Genomic DNA, 25,519 nt, shown 5'->3' on the forward strand with positions numbered 1-25,519 from the left:
TAGCATTGGTAGCAGTGGTCACCTCCACTGGTACAGATTTTTATGAGGATAGCATGCGGGCTCTTGTTCATTGCTGACAAAAATGCATAACTAATGGTGGTGACTATGTTGAAAAAATAGTTTTATAGCTGAGCATTTGCACTGTCGTATAGTGTTACTGTGCTCTTTATAGCTGTTGTAGTTTTCATGGAAGTAAATAGGAGGCATTACTTTTGGAGTAACCCACAGAAATCCAACTGCAATTTTACTTGACTCCAGAATTTTAGGTAGGTGGAAAAATGAGCTTCTATTAGAAACATGACAAGACTGTAATTGGAGTTTAACATTTGTTCCCTCAGTTTTCAACAGGAATAGAAAATACCTGTTTTATTCTAGACAGTTTTGAACCTGACTACCTTTAGGATTGCTCTTCTTGCACCGTACAGCCATGTCACATATCCTGAAGAGAGATCTGCTTCTTTATGAGGCTTCTTCATGGGAATTTTTGACAATTTCCATAGTGACTCCAAATCTTAAGTCCTAATCGTTTTTGACAACACTTTTTTTTTCTCTAGAGCAGATAAGAAAATCAGCACCAACTGCCTTGAAGCAATTAAAGTCCTATAAGGAAAAAAGAATTAAACAGCTGGGCTGTTTAATAGAGAAAGTTTTTCACTTTTGCTAATAGCGTTATATTAAAAATTCTTGAAAAACATGCAAAATATGTCCAAATTTTGGATAAAGGTGGTTTCTGGTTAGTATATAAACTGAAACAGAGAGTAGTTAATTATAATAATATGCATTCCAAATAAATATCAGTGCAACAGCATGGCCTCTAAAGAGGGAATAGACTCAGTAAGACAGGTGTAAAGAATAGTAGGTGTGAAGAACTATATTGTGTTTGGCGTGTGAAGATGTGATCTTTCATCATCACAGCTACACAAGGAGAAGCCCTCGCTCTAGTTGCGACTACTCCCAAAATCCCACAGTTCTGCTGATGTAGTAAGTTCCATGGTTTTATGATTTTTGGTTATCTGTATTCCACATCATAACATCATGTAGTGCACTGGGAGTTAAAGGGTTAATACTCCAGGTCCATGGGTAGTTCCAGGTACTTGGCTTTCAGAAGAGAACAAAACAACATACTACATACCACAGAGGGCTTTGCCTTGTTTTGTTTCCATTTTCCACTCAGAGGGAAAGATAGAACTGTTTGCAGATCACAAGATGTCTCTCTCTTTTGCCCGGCTAGACATCTTGCCTTCAGCATTAGAGTAAAGCCTTTGGTTTTTGTACACTCTCATTTTATTTATTAGCTTCAATTCCAATTATACTGTATTATATTGCGTTATTTTGCATTTTGATATCTTTTTTAGTAAATTAGCTTTCCTCCTCAGATTGTTGCCACTGTTTTATTTTTAGGCCTATCTCACTACCCTTTTTCCCATTCCCTTTTCCCGGGGCATGGGTCCATATGTCCCACCACCCCATTAATCACAGAACCGGGCTGAACCAGTTCTTAAACTGTTGACGTATATAAACATAGATTAGGCAAGATCTATAGAGAAAGGTAGTATTTATCAGAGCAACTAACAGCTGAAAAAAACAGGGTGCATTAGGGTAGAAAATTCTTTAGGACCTGAAAAAGGAAAAAACCGCTTGTACATTTTTGCATCTTTCACATGAGAGCTGATACAACCCATCTACAACTTTTAATAGCAAAAGAGGCAGAAGCATTTCTTCTACTCCAAATCCCAACCTTTTAATCCCCTGGTTGCTTCAGGAAGAAAGCAGATCTATCACTAAAAGGCAATCAGTTGGCAGTTTGCCGCCTTCTCAATACAGCAGTATTACCCTTTTTGATGCTCAGGCAACAGTGATAGGACAGAATTAAGATTAAAGATCTCATCACTTATCCTTTCCTTTTTCCCTCTGTCCTTATCTTCTCTTTTACATACACTAGGAAATGGAATAAAAGCAGATTACCTCAAACTAGAATCTTATGAGGACAACGTGACACTTCCTTTTTCCATGATGTACCATGTTGTGTTAAAACTAGGCTCCCACACAATTCTAAATCCAACCAGTTAATTTAGGCAAAGAGTATTGCTTTGCTCTAACCAGGTTTAGTTAACTTGTGAGACAGTTCTGTATCTAAACTGAGACCAGAGTGTGGGTGTGCTTGATACAGACATGACTACTTTAAATTAGGAAGCTCAGGTACAGATAGGAACGTCTCTATAGCAGCCCAGGCTTCAATGGGAAACAGCAGCTGAATGTCTACCAAAACTTCCTGACAGATTTTGTTGACCATCTGGAGTACCATGCTCCCATTCTAAACAGCTAATTTGACCAAAGACAACAGGTTTAAAGCTCCATCAGATACATCTTCACTCCCATCTATGGATACAGGAATAGTCTGAGCTGAGCCACTGGGTTCTGAAGGACAGCAGGGTCCTGCGAAGCGCTTCCAGCTGTGACCTACCGCCTGTAAGGACATGGACTAAAAGTGGGCACCAAACGTAACAAATTGAGATATTTTCAGTATTTTTAAGTTTTGTTAAATAGGACAGTCGAAACAAGCTACATCTGAAGAAAGCAAGTTATTAGAAACACAAACAGGTGTTGTGGTGATATTTTTAGCGTTTTTTTCCTAAAAATGAATTTAAGTAGCCAGCCACAACCACCGCCTTCCCACAGGCAAGTATACCAACAGAAGAACGAAATATCTCCCCAGAAATCCGGAGGCCCACAGTTACAGCAGCAGCTGATCCAACCCAGCACTCGCACGTTCTGAGGCAGCCCGCAGCTCACGGGCGGTGAGCGGAGGCCACGCGGCTGCTACAGGATCGCTCCCAAAGCTTAATTCCTCTCCCCGCGGGCAGGGAGGGTTCAGACACCGGCTCCACGACGAGAACTGAAATCTCAGCCGCTCAGGGCGGCACCGAACTCAAATTAAGAGGCATCCAATTACCTTTTGTCTCGGCTTTCGCCAGCAGGGAAACGGCCGGGCCCCGCGCGGTCCCTCAAGGCGGCGGCGGAGCGCTCCCGCTGCCCTTCGCTCCGTCTGCCTCCGCCGGGCGCGGCTCGGGGGCCTACCCGCCACAACGAGTGTCGCCCCGGCTCCCCGCCCAGCCACCCACCCCCTCTGCCGCCTCCGCCTCCTCCCAGAGGCCCCCCGCCCCCTCCCCAGCCGCAGCCCCCGCCCCGCCGGCAGCAGAGGCAGCCCGAGGTGCCCCCAGGTACGGGCCCCGTTAGGCCCGGCTCGGTGAAAGCGGGCCCGCCGGGCGAGGAGGGCGGACGGGACCCCGAGGGCACCGGGGAGGGATTGGCCGGGCTGGGAGGGGAGGCGGGCGGAGAAGATGGCGCCGCCGCCGACCGCGGCGCTGAGCTGAGCTGAGGAGCGGCGTCTGCTGAGCGGGACCGGGCCGGGCCGTGCGGCGGGGAGAAGCCGGGCGCGGGCGGCGGGGCTGGGATATGCGGCAGCGGCTGCTCCCTGAACTAAGGAGGGCTCTGCTGGGCTGTGCGCGTCCTTGGGCCGCCCCGGCCTCGCAGTTCGCCCCTCGGCGCGGCTTTCTCGGGTACGGTGCGTGCGCGTGAGGCGGGGGAACCGGGCGGAGGGGAAACGGCGCTGCCGTGAGGGGCCGGAGATCCGCCTGCAACCCCCACGTTGTGTGAGGGCCGGGGCGGAGGCGCGCTGTGCGGCCGGGGCGGCCCCGGCTCTGTGGGGAACGAGGGCAGCCCGGAACGCGGAGCCGTGGGGAAACCGTAAGGGGAGCGGGGGGCGGGCGGCCTGCGTGTGCCCTGCTCTGCGCCGCCGGTACCGGCAGGGCGGGCGTCCTTTGCGTGAAGAACTCCTTTGCGTGCCTGGTGGGCTTACTGGTCGCAATCATGTTGTTGCGTTTTTTTTGCCTTCATTTTCCTTTTAAAAAGGAGTTCTGATGTTGCTTAGCTCGCCCTGCTCTCCTGAAGCGTAAAATCCCAAACGGGGCAGAAATAACATTGCTCCGAGTTATCCAAAGTTGACAGGAAGGAGAGGGGAACTTTGTTCTCTTCCTTCTGTAGGTGCCGTGCCCGTTACCCTGATGGCCAAAGCTATGTTTAACGGCAAAAAAGTAAGACGGCAAAGTAGCTTTTTTCTTTGGGAAAACAAATGACTTATGATGACTCATGCTGTCAACTGCTCGTGTGGCAAACTTTGGGCGCACCGTTATTGTTTGTGATTGCTGTGTGCACCACGGCATGAATGTACCCTGTCTGTTGGCTGCTGTGAAGGTAATCCACAGTGTGTGCTCTGAGCTGCTGCTGTCGTTCCTTCTGCTGGATTACTTCTCTTGGAGTGTTTGAATGTATAGAGTATTTAGATTTTGGTGTGTGTGAGTAGGCCTGTTGTGTTTTCATACTGCCTACAACCATGAATTAATCATCCATTTGATTGTGGATTAGGATCTAGATAAATGATAATGAAATGAGAGGGGGCAGAGGAGGCTTAGTACTTCACATAGGTTTTTGTTGTTGTTGTTTTTTAAAGATGGAGAACTTGTGAAAATTAAGACTCTGGTAACAGATATATTTTAATAATTGAGTAACGGGGATAATTTCCAAGTTAGGCCGCCTTATCTCTTCTCATCTTGCATACAGCATTGAAATTAGCTGCTTTAGCCTCAATTAAAGAGCAAATTATACTGGTGTTGGGATGTCCCTACAAGTGTATTTACATGTGTGTAAGACTGTGGCAGAGTCCCTACGTTCAGGAACTTTATCAGAGTGTCAGCAATACACCTCATATTGCATGTGAACACAGTAGTAGTTCCCTGCTCTGCTACCTCCAGAGAAGGAGGGAAGAGGGAAAAAGGTTCCTTACCTCTAGCGTTTCAGTGAGCTGGAAGGTGTTAGCACATGGTTAGGGGTCACTGCAGGTGATGGTTGCTCACTGAAGTCATTTACTAAAAATACTATCAGAGCATTTGGGAAGTCATATTGGGTTGATTTTTGTGATATATTAATTCTATCGTATTGGGTACTTTCATAATGTTGGTCTTTCTAACAAGATAGCAGAAGGACTCTTTGTAATGAGAATATCTGAAGAGGAATTAATTTAATTGTACTATGCCTACAATGATGTAGGGCTGTATATTTTCGGTCAGGTGATTTTTGTTGAGGCTTGTTCAAAAGTTGATTCACTGTAGCTCTCTATTTAGAAGGCCTGACCTTCTGCAAGTTGTTTTTAGAATGAGTCAGAACTGTATCTTGTCTGAAAGATTGAAATGGAAAAAATTGCTCTAAGTTGAAGATTTATTCAGGGTGTTAGCAGTAGAACTTGAACTGAATTGTCTAAAATCATAAAAATTAGAACAAAAATAGGTAAACAATCTGGAATTCCTTTGCTGAAACACCACAGGACACTGCTCATTGTTATAGCTCTGTTGGTTCTGTCAAAGCTCTAGTGTTAAGTAAGCAGTTGTTTTTAACAGGGGATTACAGTGCTGTTCATGATACCAAATCCCAAAGTTCTTTGTGGTTTTGTTACTAGATCAGTTTTTCTTGCCAGTTCTCATATCTTTCAATGCACTTCTGTTGTGCAGTGTAAGGAAAGTTTTAGTCTTTTTATATATTTGTTTTTTTTCTTCAGACCTCACAAGTTTTTAAGTTTGAGGGTTTGAGACAGATGGTTGCATAAAGTGTTAGGTGAGTTGGCTTTACAGACAGTCTTGGACAATCTGATGTGTTAGTTGCTGACAAAATGTATGAAGTACACATCCCAATCCATTCTAGAATAAAGCACAGCAGTCTCTCCTGGCACATGCAGGGCTGTGCTGGCACTGCTGCTGCCCTGTAGCTGTGGATCATGCCCTGGAATGGTGGGAAATGTCAGGAAGGGAGGAAGGGTGAAGGGGAATCCTGCTGGCTTGTGGGGATTTGATGCATAGCACAGTGAAATGAATTCATGTGAGTGTTTCTGAAGAAAGTAAAATACACTTTTCAAGTACATAAGCATATGACATGGAAACTGTTATCAGTCTTGTTCTTAGCACGTGATTTGAGGCTGATGCGTATAATGATGCAATGTAAAATACTGTGCCAGACTTAGGAATTCATTCTGAAGAATCTGTATCGTTATAATTGTCTGAAGACCAAAACCCCAGATAATTTTGCTTAAATGTTTAAAAAAAAAAACAAAACAAAACAACAAAAAAAACCCACCCACTGTATTGTTCAAGCATTAGAATTTGATATTGCCTAATTGAAGCAACAAATACTGGGGAAATGATTGTTTCATTTGAACCTGGATAAAATATTTTTTTATCCTGGAAGATGTTTAATGAATTCTTTGCGGGGAATTTTTAAAGAGAGAGAATGTAAGCTAAAGTGATTTAGAAGTTTATGAAAAAAATGGTTATCCTTTACTGCTGTGTCTGCTGGCAGACTGTATAACGTTCTGCCTTTTTCATTTTTTTTCTTTTCTTTTTTTAACCTTTGGAAACTATAAAATGTTCAAGCAAAGGAATATAATTTTAAGGCACTGAGTTAGCTTTGGTATCTTGATCCCATCCTGTTTCACCAAGCCAAGGCTGCTGAAAACATGATGTTTTGCTGTTCAGGCCTGAATTGTACAGGTGAAACTACCATGGTCCTTGGTTTTGCCAAGTTCCCAATGTGCTGTCATCTCATTAATGCTGCTGGTAATCATGCCCAGTTTTACAGCCACCTGGCAATGAAATCTGTAGCAGACCGAGCCTTATGGATGTAACATAGAAGCTGCAGAAGATATGGACCCTTCTGAGAGGGAGAGCAAGGAAGGCAGCATCTGCCCTGGCCGCTGTCATTAAGAGGGAGTTTTCTGTGGGTTCCAGACCTGGCAGAAAGCTGGACGCTAAGGTTCTGAAAATGCTTTCTTGTAGTTAGACTTCAGAATTTCTTCAAAATGAACTACATGACAAAGCCTTATAAATATTCATCGTCCTCAAACTTGCCTGATTTGGCACGATTAGTTGTTTTTAATAACTTGGGAGCACTGATTAAGTCATGGTTTATCTCCTTAGTCAGTCTGTGTATGCAATCACATTTATTCAGATCAGCATCAGGAACGTGTTGGAATCTGAGATACATTCTGTAGCTTCTTGACAAGTAAATTCACAGCAGATTGCTGCAGTGGGTTATGTATTTTGAATCACATAAACTGTTTTAATCTCTCTGTGTGTAGAAGAATACTTACTAAGTTGGGCTACTTTTGAACCACGTAACCTGAATGGTTTATGATGATTATTCTTAAGCATCCTTTATGGCATTAGTTGCCTGGAAAATTTAATTATGCTTGTTGAGATTACTTGCTTTCTGTTCAAATTTGTAATATATTGATGGTGTATATGGAAGTGTCTATATGCCTTAATAAAAACAGCAGCCTGATTTTAGGAAAACAACTGTTCTGAATACAGTTTAGTTTAAAAAATAAACTTTTAATTGTGGTGTACAAGTGAATCAATAAGCTGAGAGAGCTGGTCAGTTACAGGTTGGTTTATTGCTAATTTCACTGTTGGGCTCATAAAGATGTCACAATGCTGTCAAATGCTGCTGCTGCCGTGAGGAATGGCAGACTTAAAGGATATGAGGGTTAAAGACATGTGAAAGAATGGAGATTTATTTTATAACTGCAGAGCCACTAGTTTGTAGCTAAGGAAGTTCATGGAATCTTCCACAGTGCTTCACTCAGTGATAATAATTCACTGCAGGAAAGGAGAGAAAACTTACTGTGAGTTCTCTTGGCTGTAGTTCTGCAGCCCCAGGCCTCCTGCTGAAGCACACAGCTCTTCTTTTGCTCCAGGCATTGCCAGCTGAAGAAGTTTTTGTCTAAGTTACTAAGGACTGTAAACCACAAGGATTAGTAGGTAATACAGGCTGCTTGAGTCAGTGCTAGATCCCTTACAAGACAGAACAAAGAAGTTAGGACTTGAGAAAGGTTTCCCTCTGGTAAGTGGTAGGCAGTGAAATTTGAAATTTAAAAGAAAACTAAAATACAGGTGGGCATGCAATTAAAATATGGATCTTGAAACAGATAGAAAATGAGATTGGCTGTTACTGTTGTCAGTGTGGAGTTAGAATATTTGTATTGCAGCCAGCATGACATGTGAAGTGTAATCGGAACACATGAGACATGAATTGAAGACTAGGAACAGTGCGGATTCTAGTATATACACTGTAAACTTACAGCAAGCACATCAATGCTCCCACAGATATGCATAAAAGAAATTCAGGTTCAGTTGTATGAAAGCTTCAGGGAATCCCAAGTTTTAAGACAACTGATATATGTTGAAAATAGGCATGGAAATCTGCAGAGATGTTGGTCGTCCTCCGGCTGGTTACTTCAAGCTGATGAGTGTTTATAGCCATTTGTCTGGTCAGACTTACTTATCAACATTTGAGTTCAACTTGTGCAGCCTGTTGTAACCACAAATCTTGAAAAGTGCTTTGGAGTTTGTGCTTTCAGGGTCATATTTTTATTAGCTAGTTACATTCATGCAATGAAGGCATCTCTCAGGAGTTTCTGTTAATTGGTTTTCAAATATGGTCTTTAATTGTTCAAACACTAAACTTAGGCATGACTGTGGTGGTTGATTTTTAATTACAACAAGTTTACTAAAATAACTTAGACTAAAATAAGTAGGAAGACTCACGTATCACTTAATCCCACTCTTGTACTCTGCAGGTGGAAGCTGGCTTTCCCAGGAAACCTCACTGGTTTTGAGGGACTGCCTCCCTACAACTTGTTACAAAGATGGACCTTAAATAATAGAATATCACTTTACTGCAAACTGCCTTAGACTTTTCTTGTACAAGTGAAGTCATTTTGATGGAAGAATGTTAAAGATTTCCCAGTCACTGAATAGGGACGCATCTAGTTTGTGCATAAATTTCTTTCCTACTGGATGTCAGCACCCAGTGCTGGCTGTGATGATAGCATAGCAAAGTAGATATAGCACCAGTACTTTAGAACAGGCCCTCAGCATAACTTAAGGAATTAGACTACTTCTCAAATAAACTAGAAATAAAAAGGTTTGTTACTTATTTTTCTTTTGTCAAAAAGCAGTTGCGAATGAATGGAGCTTACAGCTCGCTTAAGAAAATGTCACTGTAAAAATATTCTGTCTTAAACTGCATTTTCTTTTCTAACTATTGTGTTATAATTGCATACCACCAAAAGGAATAGTGCTTTAGCTAGGAAGTATTGGACCTGTGTGTTTTGTTTTCTTTTGTCATGCTGCCTTTCAAATATACTGTGTGGTTCATCTGCTCTTGCTCTCTTGCTTCTGCTAGCACAGTTTATGTAGCTTTCAAGGAAGTAATTCTGGCTTAATTATATGAACACTCTTGGAGCTGGGGGAGAATCTTACATTCACAATGCTCATGAAAATAACAATCAATAAAGAGAGACAGAATTAAGTCCTTAGTTGGAAGGCTTAATCATTTGATCTTTTGAGAATGGTAGATTTCCTGTTCAGAAATTTGGCTGCTAAACTGGAGATAGCTGTGAAGGAGGAACAAGTAGGGAATGATGATAAAATGAGGTGGAGGTGTGCAGCTTCACAAGGCATCAGTTGAAAACTGTGAGGTTTCACGGAAGCTGTGTAATTTGATGAATCACATTGGAATGATGAGTTGTGTGAACAATCAACATTCTGTGACAATGAGGAGGTAGAGGAATAAGGAGTTACCACGTGACGAGGAAATTGTGTAGCGTATGAAACCTCCCAGATTTGAAATTTTATAGTGTACCTTCATCTTCTGTTTAGTAACTAGTATGTTAATGAGGCAGAAGGCTTTAACTGAAAGCCAACTGATAGTTGTGCATTAGTAGAGGTGAAATCAGGAAGTACAGAAATAGCTTTGTTCTCCTGAATGCTTACATTTGTCAGTCCAACAGAACCATGTAGAAGAGACAGTGAAATGGAATTAAGAACAGCTTAGTTACTTTTTCTATGAAAGGTAGTATCATTTCTTCCTTTATGCTTAGATATACACTTACAGTAGAGTTTTTCTACTTCATACTTTGAACTTTAAATGAAGAAACATTTTTATTCCTCAACACATGTTGTTAATGCAAACAAACAAGTCTCTGTGCTTGGAGTACACTGTGATTGTGAATGATAGGTGCACTCTGCATATAAGGTTAAGCCAGTAAATGTATGAGAGATGTAAATTAGAGCGTAGACATTTAATTTCAGCATCCAAGTGGGGAAATAGTTATTACATTTGACTGAGCTTAAAAAAAAAAAAAAAAAAGTATGGTTAGTAATGAAAGTATTTCCTTCTGAAATGTACCTTGCAGCACATTTACAGGTGCTATTCTGAATTGTTTATTATTGGCTCTGGCTTGGCAGTGTTCAAATTCTGACTATTCCTTGATGCTTTCTAAACTCCAGATTTTTTTTTACTTGGATTATAATTCTTGTTGGTAATTGTGCTTTCTTTCAGTCTATTTGAAAATTCCAGATAGTCTTTTTACTTCTTCCAAATTTTTTTCAAAGATCAAATGCCTACTCTGCTGCTTTGCTTTATAATGATCCACCTTCCATCTGTAAAATAGTAGAATTTTATACATATGAGGCAGTCTTTGATCATGGTGATTCTTCTGTTTGTATGTTTCTGGCACTCGTGTGAATGATGTTACCCTCTCACATCTGACTGTACAAACCCAGTTGCTGTGGTATTTGTTTTAAACCTGAGACTGTGAAGTTACAGCATACAGAATATAACGACCAGTTCAGAAGCTTCAGTGAAAATACTTTCCCGAAGCCTGGAAGTATATTCAAGATAGCAATGTAGGATTTATTTCATTCTTATCGTAGTTGAACAGGGACATGTTATTACTTTGCTAAGTTATTTTCTAATTACTGCTAGTGAAACTGTGAACATTCAATTACGTGATCAGCATTTTTTTTTTTGCATTGCTCAGTCTATTTTTTTATTTTACTTTTTTTGCAGGAATCTCTCAGGATTTGAGCTATGGTATATGAGTGTTGTGCAGAACTAAATTCCTTGCTGTCTCTGTCACCCGCAGCTTATTCTCTAACATAACTGTTAATCTATGAACAGCTCTTACGTAAAAACAGTAAGTGAATTCTCTTTTATTTTCCTTAAGTCTTCAGAAGGAGACAAATAACAAAATGAACAATCCTGCTATTAAGAGAATAACAAATGAAATCATCAAATCACCTGAAGATAAACGAGAATATCGTGGACTGGAATTGGCAAATGGCATTAAAGCACTTCTCATCAGTGACCCCACCACGGATAAGTCTTCAGCAGCACTCGATGTGCACATAGGTATTTAATGCAATTTGTGTTCATTAAACAATTATTATATCATTAAAATTCTTTAAATTTTGGTATGTTAAGTGCAAATAAACTGGCAGGAGTAATATCTAGTTGCTAGCCTGGTCTACTGAAATTTAGAGCTTAATTCTTTGGCATACTAAGTTGAAAATTATGAGGGCTAATTAAATTCTCTTGGTAAACTGTGTTTACTCAAGTGTAGAAATATGTCTTTTAATGAGTAAGTTTCATGTTATGAAAGCTCTTTTGTAAGCAGGAAAGGGGCGGGTGTGAGTACAATTATTTCAGATGGCTCCATCTGTCACGTCAGACTTTTTTTTTTGTGAAATTGTTGATGAGTTGAGGTGAGAAGGTGCTGTAGTGCTGGAGGAGGTGGGGAGGCACACCCTAGCTGCAGTGATGCTTAAGTTGCAAACAAGAATACAAGGCATAGAAAGGGAAGACGGTATCTTGAAGCTGTGGAAGCCTTTTCTTTTAGTGGAGGTATTTCTCAAAGTGACAGTTTCTCACTTCCAAAGTGTGATGCATGCACACATTACCCGAGCATCTTTACTCATCCTCTTGCAGTATATATAGTTGGGAGCTCTTTGTGCCATTGATGTTAGGACACAAGTAGTAGAGTAACTTTGTAAGCTTCTGGTACAAATCATTATCTGGTTCAGAGGATCCCAAATCTGGTTTTCTTGGATACTCTGACAGTAGTAACCAATGTATGTCCTGTTCCTGCATATGTGCTGGAGGAAATGTCTGTTACCTCCACCTATATTCTCCCATTGCTCACTGTTGTAAGGTCCAAAGCAGAACTGCCAGATTCGAACGTCATGCTTCTGCCTTACATTCCAGGAAGCCTTTGTTGTCTTCTAAAGTGGCTGCCTTCTTACCTCCTCACTGACTTCCAATAGCTGCTTGTGTCCTGGCAATTAATCACAGGTTATTACTCATCCTGTAAACCACAGGGGAAACACCTCCTTAATTGTGGCTGTCAATTGCTGCCTTTTAATGCAATGCAGTTATTAAAATCAAACTATAGAAGACAGAACATTGTGATCTGCCAGGTCTATACAGATTATGAATCATGAACTTCAATTTAAATCTTATTTGTCTGAAAAGCAATCAATGCAGGCTGATCTGGAAAGACAGTTTGAGGCAGTAATTGGTTCAGTTACTCATTTTAAATTTCCTTTTTTTTTTTTTTTTTTAAGACTGATTTTAGTTGACTGTTAGCTGCCAAGTGTCTACTTATAACTACAGAATTTGTATAATTGGCTCGGACAACGTACTGTGATATAAAGAACTTCAAAAGACTTAAGATTTGATCATTACTTTTTGTCAGTGATTTTATGACATTTTTCCTCCTGCAGGGTCTTTGTCTGATCCGCCCAACATTGCTGGACTTAGTCATTTTTGTGAGCATATGCTGTTTCTGGGAACCAAGAAATACCCAAAAGAGAATGAATATAGTCAATTTCTCAGTGAGCATGCAGGGAGCTCCAATGCTTTCACCAGCGGAGAGCATACAAACTATTACTTCGATGTGTCACACGAACATCTAGAAGGTGCACTAGACAGGTAAACACACTTCTGTTTAAATTATTGCTGCTATTTCAAATGGCTTAAGAGTTCTTCCTCATGTTTTTTCACTATGTTATTAAAGAAAGGGTTCAGAGCGTTGTCTTTTGTTAAAACTGATAGTAGGTGACTTCAGTTTAAAAAATATTTCTCAGATTTTTTTTATTTTTTTTTTCAGCCAGCAGACTTCTTCACCAAGGGAGAATTTTTAAAGATTGTATTTATATGGAATATTTTCAAAAATGTGGGGCACAGAATGTGACAGTGAGCTTATGCATTATGCAAGTGCTCTGACTGTATCATCAAGTACTATGCATGCCATGTAAACCTTACTTCTTTGACAGCATAAGAATGAAGTCTAGAAATAAAATTGGATGTCTTTAGTAAAGGGAAATGACTGAAACCTCTGCCTTTTGTGGGAAAGAGCAGAAATTTAAGGGCGTGTAGTCAGTGAGATGGACAGTGGATTTTTCCCTTTTTAAGAAGTATTGTTCTAGGAAACTTTTTGGTTTTCTTTTTAATCCTTTGCTTATGCCACAGAATTTCTGCATTGGTGATCAAGTTGTTCATACTTATAAAGGCTGAGCTCTTTGCTCTCAAAGTTTGTTCCTTGTTTCCTCTGTATGACAAAATTGATTTGATTCACAAGATTAAGAACTTCTTGCAGCTAAGCTTCTATACAGTAGAAGTTTTCTGTGTATTATTTGTGACACAAGATTGATTCTTTGTGGTGTGAGTATGTTGTAGTCTGTATTTATAGGTAAAGAAATTGAGAACTAATGAATCGGTGTTAAAGCTGTTGTGGAATTTGTGAATTCTGCACTGGAAAGTAATCAGTTATTTTCAGGAGGGATACTTCATACTATTAATAAATGTAATGGAAAGTTGATCTGAAAATTTTCTGTTTAGATTTGCCCAGTTTTTCCTGTGCCCTTTGTTTGATGAAAGCTGCAAAGATAGAGAAGTGAATGCTGTTGATTCTGAGCATGAAAAGAATCTGATGAATGATGCCTGGAGGTTGTTTCAATTGGAGAAGGCTACTGGAAACCCCAATCATCCCTTCAGTAAATTTGGAACAGGTTTGTCAGAAAATTATTATTCTTCTATTAGAGTTCTGTGTAGTGTATGCAGTGTTATTATATGGAGTTGATCAAGACTGGAGTGAAACAATTCTGATTTTGTTTTTTTTTTTTTTTTCTGCTCCATGCATGTTTATTATAGTGCTTTATTGCATTTTCCACATGGTAGACCAAACCAAGCTAGACAAAACATGCAGAATAGAGTGATACAAGACTTGCATGATAGTGATGAGGCATTCTTTATGATTTTGATAATTACTGCAATGGATGCTGTTTTCCAGTGATTCCATTTGTCGTAATCTGGTACTGTGTTTCTTTGTGCATGGTAACATGGATGGACTGTGTTCTAATCATTCTCAGTCACGTTGTTTTTGCTAAGTAGTATTCTGTTAAGACTGGGGACAGTGACTAGGTCAAATCAGAAAGATTAGCAAAGTAACCTGGCAATTACTGAGTAAGAACATGAAAAGAAAATCTGAAGCATAAAATGCAGCAGCAGATGTCAAGGTAAACTATTATTGAACAAATCCCAATCCTATAGCTGATGGTGTTTTTCAGTCTTTATTAATCACGGAGTGCTCAGTAATGAAAACTAAAAAGCCTTAATTTAAAAAGCATGAAAGTAACAGGTCATGGTTATGCTTAAAACCAAAGCTGTTATGTGCTTTGGCAGAAGTTTAATTGGAGGTTTTGTTGAAGTTATTTTATACATGAGTTGCAAGTTTATTTTGAAGCTGTCAAAGTATTAGTGCCATTAATTCGGGCACTGCACTATCTAACCATGAATGTATTTTGTGGCTGGGTCTGTTTGCTGAGTGAACAGTTGATGAAATATTGCGTACAGTAGGGAGGTTAGAGAGCAGGTAATGAACTGTAAGGACTGCCTTCTTCCTTTGGCTCAAGAAAGAGGAAAATATTTTTGCACTTGATGAAGAGGCTGTTCTAAACAGGAGAAGTTTAAACTGTATTCCCCAAACAAATCAATTTGAAAGCAAGTCTTGGAAACTGCAGGTGAGTATCTGAAGTATATTCTGTAATCTCAGAGGGGTGGAATTTGGCCTTCCTGAATCAGCAAATAAAGTTTTTGCTTTTAATGAAGAGATTACTATTTTTCATTTCTATGCAGCTCTCAAAAAATATTAGTGGATATTGCAGAAATATTTTTCTACAGTATAGGAAGATTTTTTTAGCTGACAAATGAAATGTTTGCGCAGGGGGAGAATACTTGAGGTTTGCTCAAATTCAGCAGAGCGGAGCCTTCCTGCAAATCTGACTCAGCAGAGCTAGTGCCTGACTTTGGTTTTTATTTGCTCAGGGTTGCCAGCTGTGATGCAGACAACTGCAGTTGACATCCTTATTGTTTCCTGTTGGCTGAGCTGAGCTGTTAGCCAGTCTAGCAGAATATAGGAGTGCTCCCATTTGATGCTTTAGATCACAGCTTATCTCTGCAGAGCCTGTTTTGATAGTGAATTTTACGTTATTCTTTCTATCCAGAGAAACAGTTGTACCTTAATACTTAATGCTTTATTTGTTCCTTTGTCCACAGATACTCTTTATCCATCACTGAGTAACTGCCTGTAACAATAATTCCTGGCACTTTTGTATTGTCCATTTTCCTATCTCTACAAGCTGTCTTCTGACTGTTGGCTCTTAATTTATGCTAGTACTCTTAATAGAACAGTTATTAAGCTGAAGTTTTAGATCTTTTATTTTAATTTGCCCTTTCTATTGATTCAGGGGCACTCTTCTAACTTCTGTGTTTCTGTTGTCTTTAGGCCCAGATCTATAAGATCTGATAAGCTGAGCAGTCACAATTAACAAACCATTGTTATGAAATTAATAATCATTTTTTAAAAATTAAAATATTAGGCTGTAATTTTTGTCATGCTGTGCCATAAGTAATTTCACACAGTGGTTCCTCTGAAAGGTGTGTGTATGCAGGAATAAAATCTGCTCTAGTTGTGCAAAAGAGCCTTTTCCTTCTGAATTAAAGCCTGGGCTCACTTGTGTTGCTTTGAAATAGCCATTAAAATTAGAATATTAATTATGAAGTCTGAAGCATTCTTAGATTCTTGAGAATCTATGTGCAAAGAGGATGGAAGTGTTTACAACAATAATTTCTACAATTATATTTTTACAATATAGAACAAATATACTTCATTATGCACAGTAATCTTAAATTGACTGTCAATCCAGACAAAAACAGATTCATTATTTTTCTTTTTTTTCTTTTTTTTGTAAATTCATAAACCATGAGTATACCTGTATCAACAAGCTCTACTGCTATTTTGTGTTACAGGGAACAAATTCACTCTGGAAACTAGACCAACCAAAGAAGGAATAGATGTAAGACAAGAGTTACTGAAGTTTCATTCTACTTACTATTCATCAAATTTAATGGCTATTTGTGTCTTAGGAAGAGGTGAGAGCTCAAAAGTGTTTTTTGTTCTTGTTGTTTGTCACGTAAGACTTTCAGTGTGTTTATGTTCATAAAGAGGAGAGTAAAATCTGAAAATCTACAGAAGGGGAAAAAGTTAAGTTTTTACAGACTGACCAAACCTAATGTTACGTTTAGCGACATCTCCAAAGCAACTTGCAGTGTGTAAATGTAATTGTTCATAAGCTTACAATACAAAAGCTAAGCTGAAAATCTGAATCCGGTATTGAATCACCAGTTGCTGTCATATGCTTGTTTTTTGAAGACTGACACCTCAGATGTTGGAAGGGCTTTTGATACTGTTTTCATATTTGACATTTGTGCATATTTCCACTCTAAATATGTCTGCATTGTTAAAGGATAAACCTAATCTAACATTTAGATGAAAAGCCTTTACTTCTCTTTATTTATTTTCCCTAAAAAGAAACGTTCATTTCTCACTCGTTTGTTCAAGCATCAGAATCATGCAATTGCTTTCCAGGAGGCTTTATATCCTACGAAATGTTTTGTTGTTTTGTTTTGTTTTCTTCTTTTGAAGTCGTCCAGAATCAGAATTGAAAATTGATAAGTTCCACATTCTTTTTGATTTAATTCCTTTTGATAGTGGGGAGCTCCACACATACAAATCAAGGTGCAGAAAACAAACATTATTAACACAATTCCATAATTTTTTTGTTGAAAACACCTTGCTGTCAGTGTAGCAGAACTTCTAATTGATAGATAAACAAATAGTTGGAAATGCTCTAACATCTAAGTAAATAAATTAATAAAATTGCTCACTGCAGGTCATCTGCGATCTCCCTGTTGTGCATTCTGAAGTAGGTAGACTTGCAAAGCTGTGTGCAGCCTAGTAATTCTCTGATTTTTTTCCCCTCCACTTTATGTACACAATGTGCCTCAGTGAAAAGTGATAAGAGAATCAGAATATCTCTGGTAAATACTGGCAAATATAACTTTGCTGTAATTTTGTTTTAAAATTCATCCTGCAAAAATAAAATTAATCAAAAGCAAAATTCATGCAACAATTTCAGTATAGCAGTTCCTATGTAGACTCTTAAATTCTTACCTTTTCAGTAAGAATCACCCTAGCAACTGGAAATCTGCCCTAAAGAAAACCATGGCTGTAGCTGGGAAGCTCAAATGATTGTGTTCTTTTCTGCCTGTATTAAGGTGGCATGTTTGTTTTTTTTTTTTGTTGAGTGTTACGTAAACTTGAGTAGGAAAACTTGAATTCAGACTTCTTACATTTTATGTAGCTGAATTGTGTACTTATTAATTGCTAAGGAAGCTAATCCATTAACCAGAAATGTTACTGTGAAGTTCTTTGTTGGCTGAAGACAAAGAAGTTGTCCTTGCAATGTAATTTTGATATAAATGTTTTTGAAGATTTCCCCCGTAGAATTAAGTGCAGTAGTGCATTCCTATTTATATATTTTAATGAAGAAGCAGGTGTATAAACTTTGGAGAGGGTGAAAAAAACGTTGGAGTAGTTCTTTGGGAGTAACAGTTTATTAACTTGGCCTTCACAGAATCACAGAATCACAGAATCACCCGGGTTGGAAGGGACCCCAAGGATCATGTAGTTCCAACCCCCTGCCTAGCAGGGCCACCAAACATACACATTCAGATCAGGTTGCCCAGGACCCCGTCCAACCTGGCCTTAAACACGTCCAAGGACGGGGCATCCACAACCTCCCTGGGCAGCCCGTTCCAGGGCCTAACCACTCTCCTAGTAAAGAACTTCCCCCTAACATCTAACCTAAATCTTCCCTCCTTCAACTTAAAACCATTTCCCCTAGTCCTGCTGTTGTCAGCCCTTTTGAAGAGTTTACTCCCCTCCTGGGTGTAGGTTCCCTTCAGGTATTGATAGGCTGCAATGAGGTCACCCCGCAGCCTTCTCTTCTCCAGGCTGAACAAGCCCAACTCCCTCAGCCTGTCCTCATAGGGGAGGTGCTCCAGCCCCCTGATCATCTTAGTCGCCCTCCTCTGGACCCTTTCCAAAATCTCAGTGTCTTTCTTGTACTGAGGGCTCCACACCTGGACACAGTACTCCAGATGGGGCCTCACAAGAGCCGAGTAGAGAGGGCCAATCACCTCCCTGTCCCTGCTGGCCACCCCTCTCCTGATGGAGCCCAGGATCCCATTTGCCTTTCGAGCTTCAGTAGCCAAGTTAAACAGGGTAACACATTGATAGAAGGCAACTGGTTTTCTTTTTAGCACAGAAAAATGTACACTTCAGCCTTGACTGGTGTTCTAATGAAGTAAGCCTGGAACTTTCTGCATTTCTTTTTAGTGTTACTGAGTTGGTTTTAAGCCAGAGAAAGCCTTAATAGTATCTATTGAATTTAATGCCCAATGCTATCTCATACTGTAGGTGCATTCTTCAATACTTTTTTTTTTTCCCAGTGTGGGGAAAAAAGATAAAACATGGGTCTCTAACAGAGTTATATGCACTTCACAAAGTCTCTGTGTGAGTGACTACTTTGGTTTGTGCTGTTTTAATTTTTTAATGCTTAACATCTGATTTACTACTTCTTCCATTCCACCTTAGATTTAGATTCGTCAGTTTATTTTAAATATGTTTTTTCCTTTCAACAGGATTTATATGAATCATGGTTGAAGCCTTTAATAAGCATGGTGCTTATAGCATATTATATTTCAATACTGAAGTGTTACATATTTCCTTTCTGAATCGATTAACCATCACATCATTAGAATGACTGTTCTGTATAATCCATATCTTCCCTATAGAATATTGAAAATCTAAGTTAGGTAGAAACATCAGATAATGATTAAGTGTTTTGTAATATTTCTTTATTATAGAATCCTTGGATGAGCTGACTTCCCTAGTGGTGAAGTTGTTTTCAGAAGTAGAGAATAAAAACGTCCCTATACCAGAATTTCCGGAACATCCTTTCCAAGAGGAACATCTCAGGGTCAGTATAGAGTTGTATCTTTTGGTGGGCTTGTGTACCTCAGGTGATACTTCTCAACTACTCATGTTACAGTAATACATTGTATACTTGACTACTTTTGTAGCAGCATCTCTGTTTCTTTCCTCATATTTTCACCTACCTGTCCATGAATGTATTTAATATAGTTTTTAGTAAAGATGTATGTTTGGTTGCAGAGGTTGGGATAATTAATTCTGTGTATTTGCATAATGAATGGTTCAAATGTTGCCGTGGTTCTTCTATACCTTTACTTTCAACCCAATGTTGTTATTATGTACATAAGAGGACATGATATTTGCTATTGAAATGAATATATGAGATTGGGTGAATGTCTGTTTATGGATCTGCTTTTTAATTTTTATCTTCAGCAACTTTACAAAGTGGTACCTATTAAGGACATCAGAAATCTTTATGTCACATTTCCTATACCAGACCTTCAGAAATACTATAAATCAAATCCTGGCCATTACCTTGGTCATCTGATTGGGCATGAAGGCCCAGGGAGTCTTCTGTCAGAGCTTAAAGCCAAAGGTAAGTAATTTGAATGTAAAGAATTAAAAATTAATCAATTGTACATTTTTTTGAAGACCTACCATAAGTGGGTCAATTTTATGTGAAGCTTTTTTTTTTTTTAAATTTGAATTTCCCAGCTATTTGAGTAATTTGAGTTGTAAATAATTTTTACCCACTTCATTCTTGTTTCTGTGATGAGTAAAAATGAATAAATAACAAACGCCCTGACTTTGGAAGCTACTATTTCTAGTGCTCTGCTTCATTCAGCCCTGCTTAGAGACGTGTGAGCTTTGAAATACTGTTTTGTCTCTGTTCTGTCACTGACTTAGAGGCTATTGTCAGCTCTCTTAATGTCTGGAGGAATAGAAGAGTGTACCTCAATGTTGTTCACTGTATTACTGTGTTCCAAACATAAATTACCTGGTGATCAGTTGATGTTGCAATTATTGCATCACAAGATCAGATGGGTCAGATGCTGAACTTATTTTGCTGTAGATGTTGAGATAGACAAGGTGAACATGTAAAGTAGTCAAGATTTTCCAGAAAAAGAAGAAAAAAAAAGTATTGTTGCCAAAGCATACAAAGAAAGTGGTGTATAAATCTTTACAGGCTTGCTCATGCAATAAATTTTCTCTTTGATTTCATAGGATGGGTGTATACTCTTGTTGGAGGACAGAAGGAAGGTGCTAGAGGTTTCATGTTTTTCATTATAAATGTGGACTTGACAGAGGAAGGACTTTGTAAGTGAAGCCACTATGTCTGCATTCCATGTTAGTCCTGATCTAATGGGCTTGTTTTTGTCTTTAGAGAGACTAATTATATTTATAGCTTGAAAGATAAACCCAGAATAACCAGTTAGTTTAGTATATTAAATCCCATCACTGTGCTAACACTCTTCATCTAACGCAAGGAGTGAACTTATTTGAGGGTACAATTGAAATATTTAATTAAGTATTTTAAAGTAAACTACTCTAGAAGAAAAGCTGTTAATACCTTTGTGTGCTACTTATTCATAGTACGTGAAATTAAATTATATTATAAAATTTTATTACACAGCATGTTCAAAGCAGTTCTCAGAATTAGCTTGGGACCTAAACAGTTCACGTCTGTAAACAATCACAGTAACTTTTTCAGGGGGATTGTTCATGTAATCAAATATCTTGATGTAATTAAAAATACAGACTTTCCTATTTCTTTTCACAATAATTTTGTGTGTTTGTGTGTAGAATTGAGCCAATTATTAAGCAAGCTGTTTTTTTCTTTCCAGTGCATGTTGAAGATATTATTTTGCACATGTTTCAGTATATTCAAAAACTACGTACAGAAGGACCTCAAGAATGGGTTTTCCAAGAGTGCAAGGTACAGCGATTGCTACTTGAAATAAGCAGTGGTAGTGTTTTCACAATTTATTGAATGGTAAAGAGAATCAGAACTCTTGCTATGGAAATAGGTTTATTAATTGCATGATGAATAAGTTTTAAAATTTTAAAGGTGTGTTTTTTGTGACATGACGCAAATGGCAAATACACTGAGAATACATCTTCAGTATAAGTGTGAAATGCACTTACAGAGCTATGAGTTAACATTGCATTGTGGCTTAATGAAAGTTGAGGAAGAAGTAGCTCACCCTGTCTGTAAGTATTTTGCACTGCAACAAAATTGGTTGTATCAAATTTGGGATGTTTTCCCATTATCAAGAGATCTAAATATATGTGCTATGAGGAGATCTTTTACTATGAATGTGACTTTAAAAGCTACCCATCTTTTTCAGCACAGAGTTTCTTGGAAATAAGGTTTTATAATGCTTTATGTTGTGAGACTGTCTGAAATTGCTCACGAGTTTTGTGCAACTCTTGTTTTATGTGCCTGTTTCAGACTGAATACTACTATAAAATAGTTTTTAAAATAGTCTTTAATTATTCTTAAAATGCATTTCACTACACATTTCAACCCTTACGTTGTTTCGTAGGATCTAAATGCTGTGGCCTTCAGATTTAAAGATAAAGAACGACCACGAGGTTATACATCAAAGCTTGGAGGAATGTTGCACGTGAGTGATATTTTTGCTTGTTTTTAAAAAATCTTGTATTTTGGATAATATATTAATCATGTACCAGTATGTTTAACCGTGCTCCACATTAATGCAGGCATTGCAAAGTTCTTTTGTACTTGAGTTTAGGAAGTTAATATGCCACGTAGCTCTTGCCACTCAGCAAGTTACATTTTCTTCACACTCTACCATTTTATACTGTTGTACCTGGTAGAAGTGGTATTACAACTGGAGTTGCTATTTGATTTGCTTCAGTGTTTTTTAACACACAGGTATTTTGTCATTCTCTGCCTACCTGACAGCTAAATGTTCTTTAGAGAAATAAAATTTTAATGTAAACCCAAGTACTGTACTAAATGCTTCTATACATAATAATGTTGGAATACTGCAGTAAGCAGAAGTGTTAAGATGGCAAACTTAAAATGTTTGACTCTTTTAACATTATTCTGTGTTGGTACTGAAAGGATCTTAGAAAATTCACTTCCCTCTTTTTGCGCTGAAGTAAGTTGGTTTTGCGTTCAGCAGAACTCACTGTACAACTTCTGTAGATTGCAGCCATTCTCCATTGCACATCTAATATCTACGCATACAGAGAAGCATTTTTTATTTCTTTGCAGGAATTCCTGTGTATTTCCTATAGCTTTCATTTGTAATATCTAAAATATTAGTTTTTATTTTAGAATTGTCTTTCTGTTTACTAAAAACATTAAACAGCTGTTAGCATTTAGGTGGATATTTTAAAAAGCTCTTGTTTGGGATGCCATTTCTTGATTTTTGCTCTGCTAAATGCAGAAAATGTCTTTAAGAAGCGAATTTTTTCTGTCTCTAAAACAGACTTTCAGTGGTTTTTATATGTTGGATAATTTCTGATCGATTTCTGATTACTGGCTTGAAAAATCAGGCCAGGAAGTTGACAGCAGTATTCCAAAGATCAGAATAACGAATCAGGACAGTATTTTTTATCTCTTGCTGTGCTTTGCAGTACAAATGGTAATGTTGATTCTGGTATTAATTGCTTAAGCACAAATTGAAAAATACCTGTTCTGATTCTAATTCTGTGCTTTTTTTCTGAGTTCTACTAAGTTCGCATTACGAAGTAACCAAGCTAGGTCTATTGCATGGTGATTTCTTATGCTTACAAAAAAGTGTTTTTCATAACTTGGAGAACCTATGTAAGTTAGTGTAAGGAAATGCAATGTTGTTATACGTTTGTCAAAAGGATTTAGAAGAAAAAAAAAGTAGAAGTTCTATGTAAAAAACAAAAACAACAGTTGTGGTTGTATAATGAATCACTGCTAAACTCTTCTGTTGAATTACATTTCCTGTTTGTCTTATAAGCTTCATGCTTTCCAGATAGTTGTTCCCTGGCTCGCTGTACTCTTGGAATTTTTCTTTTCTTTCTTTCTTTTTTTTTTTTTTTTTTTTTTTTTTAATGTTCTTTATCATTTTTAAGATTTCATTTGAATTTGATGCATGTAGGTCAATTCAGGTCAGAATATAATGTTCCCAAAATAAAACAGACTTTCTGAAACATAATCAGAGAGTGGTTGAGATTAGGAGGAGTGTCTGGAGATAATCTTACCATTTAATTCTAATGCTAGAATTAAAATTGAGTAAATGTGTATAGTACTTTTAGATATTTGAAAGATGCTCTTCATAAATTATAAAACCTCTTGAATTCTTGGGAAAATTCTTAGAAAAAGACCCTTTTTTTTGTTTGTTTGCTTGCTTCATTATGTTTTGCTTTCCCAAACACTGATTACTTGGTGTTCTTCGATCTTTAAAAATATCCTCCAGGGGTCAGCATTTACCATGTTATTTTTACTTTAGTTCAAAACAGTATTTAGAGATAGGTGACTTTCTATATTGAAACATGCAATATTTCAAGAGGGAAATCTAGTAATACGCATTATGTAGAATTAACAGTATAGGAAAAATATGGTCTGCATAATCAGAATATTCTCACTCTTGTTTAGTTTTAAGAGTGATTTAAAGAGGTCTTTGGAAGTTTGAAGTTGATACGGGTTAAAGCTACAGTTTTAATGTCCTTTACATTTTACATTGCTGTTCTTTTTTTTGTGCTTAGTTTTTTATTCATCTCTATGTTTGTTCTCTGTTTTTCAGTATTATCCCATAGAAGAAGTATTGGCTGCTGAATATTTGCTTGAAGAATTCAGGCCTGATTTAATAGAGATGGTATTGGATAAACTGAGACCAGAAAACATTCGGTAAGTTTAATTGGGTCATATTTTAACCCAAGTCTTGTGAGAAAGGCAAAGAAGTAATGGAAATACAAGTTCTTAGGTGTCTCTCGCAGCTCCAGAGTAAATGTTGCTGTAAAAGAGACAGCAGTTCTGTGTGTTAATGAGCCTTCTTTCTGCTCTCCATTGGAGATAGGTAAGTGTCCTGTACAGCCAAAACCATCCTTTTGGTCTTTTCTATGCACGATGTTTTCCTCAGACTGAAACTGTTTTTAGGAAGATAATTATTCAGAATAGCTCAACTGTTACCGAGGAAAAAGCTTAGTAAAAGTTAACCTGCATCACTTAAATTCTGGGGTATTTTTTAACATAATGCTGCAGTCCTTTTTATTTAGACCTATTTCTGGAAATCTGTTAAGAGGATGGCTTTTATCTACTGTGCATGTGTTCCCAGGCTTTGTGCAGACTAATAGAGCCTCTACAAGCAAATCAATTTACGTGGGTAGAAATAGCTGCATCTTTAGCTGCTAAAATCTCCCAGGCTTCCAGAACATCTCTTTGATGCAAGTGACCGTGCTGTATGCGCGCTTTCTTTGTAGCTTCAATGTGTTGAAGATTCCAGGACTCAGCAGATGGTCAGATCAGGTGTTGAAAGGAAAGGAAGAAGCTTCTCTCTTCTGTGCTTTGGAGGACCCTCTGTAATCACCCAAGCAGAGTGAAAAAGAGAGGCTTCATAAAGAACAGACGTACTTAGTGTATTTGAATAGTTGAACGAGAGTGGTATGATACAGATGAGAGAAGTGGGTGCACTGAAACACATACTTTGACAAAAGATGATGTACAAATGGGGGAATCTGGAAGTGCCAGAGAAAAAAAATTGGGCGGGCTAACAAAGGGAGTGTTAGTGGACAGGGAGGAAGGGCCTGGCAAATGGTTAACACTGAGAGGAGAAACTTGGGACAGCAAAGGTGGCAATGGAAATCATGGGGTAATTTGAGCAGAGTTATAGGTAGGTCTTGAGGACTGTTACCTAATTAAAAGATGAAGAAGAAAGGCTGTCTGCTGAAGAGATGAGAAGGGAGTAGGAATTGGTTGTAGTAGGCAGAGCTGGACTTATGAGAAAAGACTAAAAGAAAAGAATATATCAGTACTCCTTAGCAGGGGTATTAAAGTGAGAGTCATGAAAACATTGCATAGAGGTGTCAGAAAAGGAGACTGAGATGGAGCAGCAGCAGAAGTAGTGGGACCAAATTTGGAGAAACTGAACAGAAAAACATATGCCAATTGTGATACAGTCTATGAAAGGCAAACTTGTTAAGCAAATCTTGCTATTTTTTTTTCTGCTTTCTGTAAACATGTACTTAAATATATAAATTATTACCTTTTTCCCCGTACAACTTCTATTT

The 25,519-nt window shown here is 38.3% G+C and overlaps 1 protein-coding gene across 4 annotated transcripts in view; it reads left to right on the forward strand.

Moving 5' to 3' along the window:
• Positions 1 to 3,163: 3,163 nt before the first annotated feature.
• Positions 3,164 to 25,519, forward strand: part of IDE (insulin degrading enzyme) — a 53,870-nt gene continuing 31,514 nt past the window's right edge. The window contains exons 1-11 of one of the 4 annotated variants that reach the window (XM_048945269.1): positions 3,164 to 3,221; positions 11,117 to 11,301; positions 12,672 to 12,879; positions 13,789 to 13,958; positions 16,258 to 16,380; positions 19,219 to 19,331; positions 19,718 to 19,880; positions 20,510 to 20,602; positions 21,130 to 21,221; positions 21,832 to 21,912; positions 24,037 to 24,140. In XM_048945269.1, the coding sequence (XP_048801226.1) occupies positions 11,142 to 11,301; positions 12,672 to 12,879; positions 13,789 to 13,958; positions 16,258 to 16,380; positions 19,219 to 19,331; positions 19,718 to 19,880; positions 20,510 to 20,602; positions 21,130 to 21,221; positions 21,832 to 21,912; positions 24,037 to 24,140 (1,307 nt within the window). In that variant the 5' untranslated portion in view covers positions 3,164 to 3,221; positions 11,117 to 11,141. Of the gene's footprint in view, positions 3,222 to 3,311; positions 3,561 to 4,072; positions 4,095 to 11,116; positions 11,302 to 12,671; positions 12,880 to 13,788; positions 13,959 to 16,257; positions 16,381 to 19,218; positions 19,332 to 19,717; positions 19,881 to 20,509; positions 20,603 to 21,129; positions 21,222 to 21,831; positions 21,913 to 24,036; positions 24,141 to 25,519 lie in introns of those variants that run through there. The other 3 variants (XM_048945268.1, XM_048945267.1, XM_048945270.1) reach the window with 3 other exon arrangements.

Source organism: Lagopus muta, chromosome 5, assembly GCF_023343835.1.
Source record: "Lagopus muta isolate bLagMut1 chromosome 5, bLagMut1 primary, whole genome shotgun sequence".
NCBI classification, from domain to species: domain Eukaryota; kingdom Metazoa; phylum Chordata; class Aves; order Galliformes; family Phasianidae; genus Lagopus; species Lagopus muta.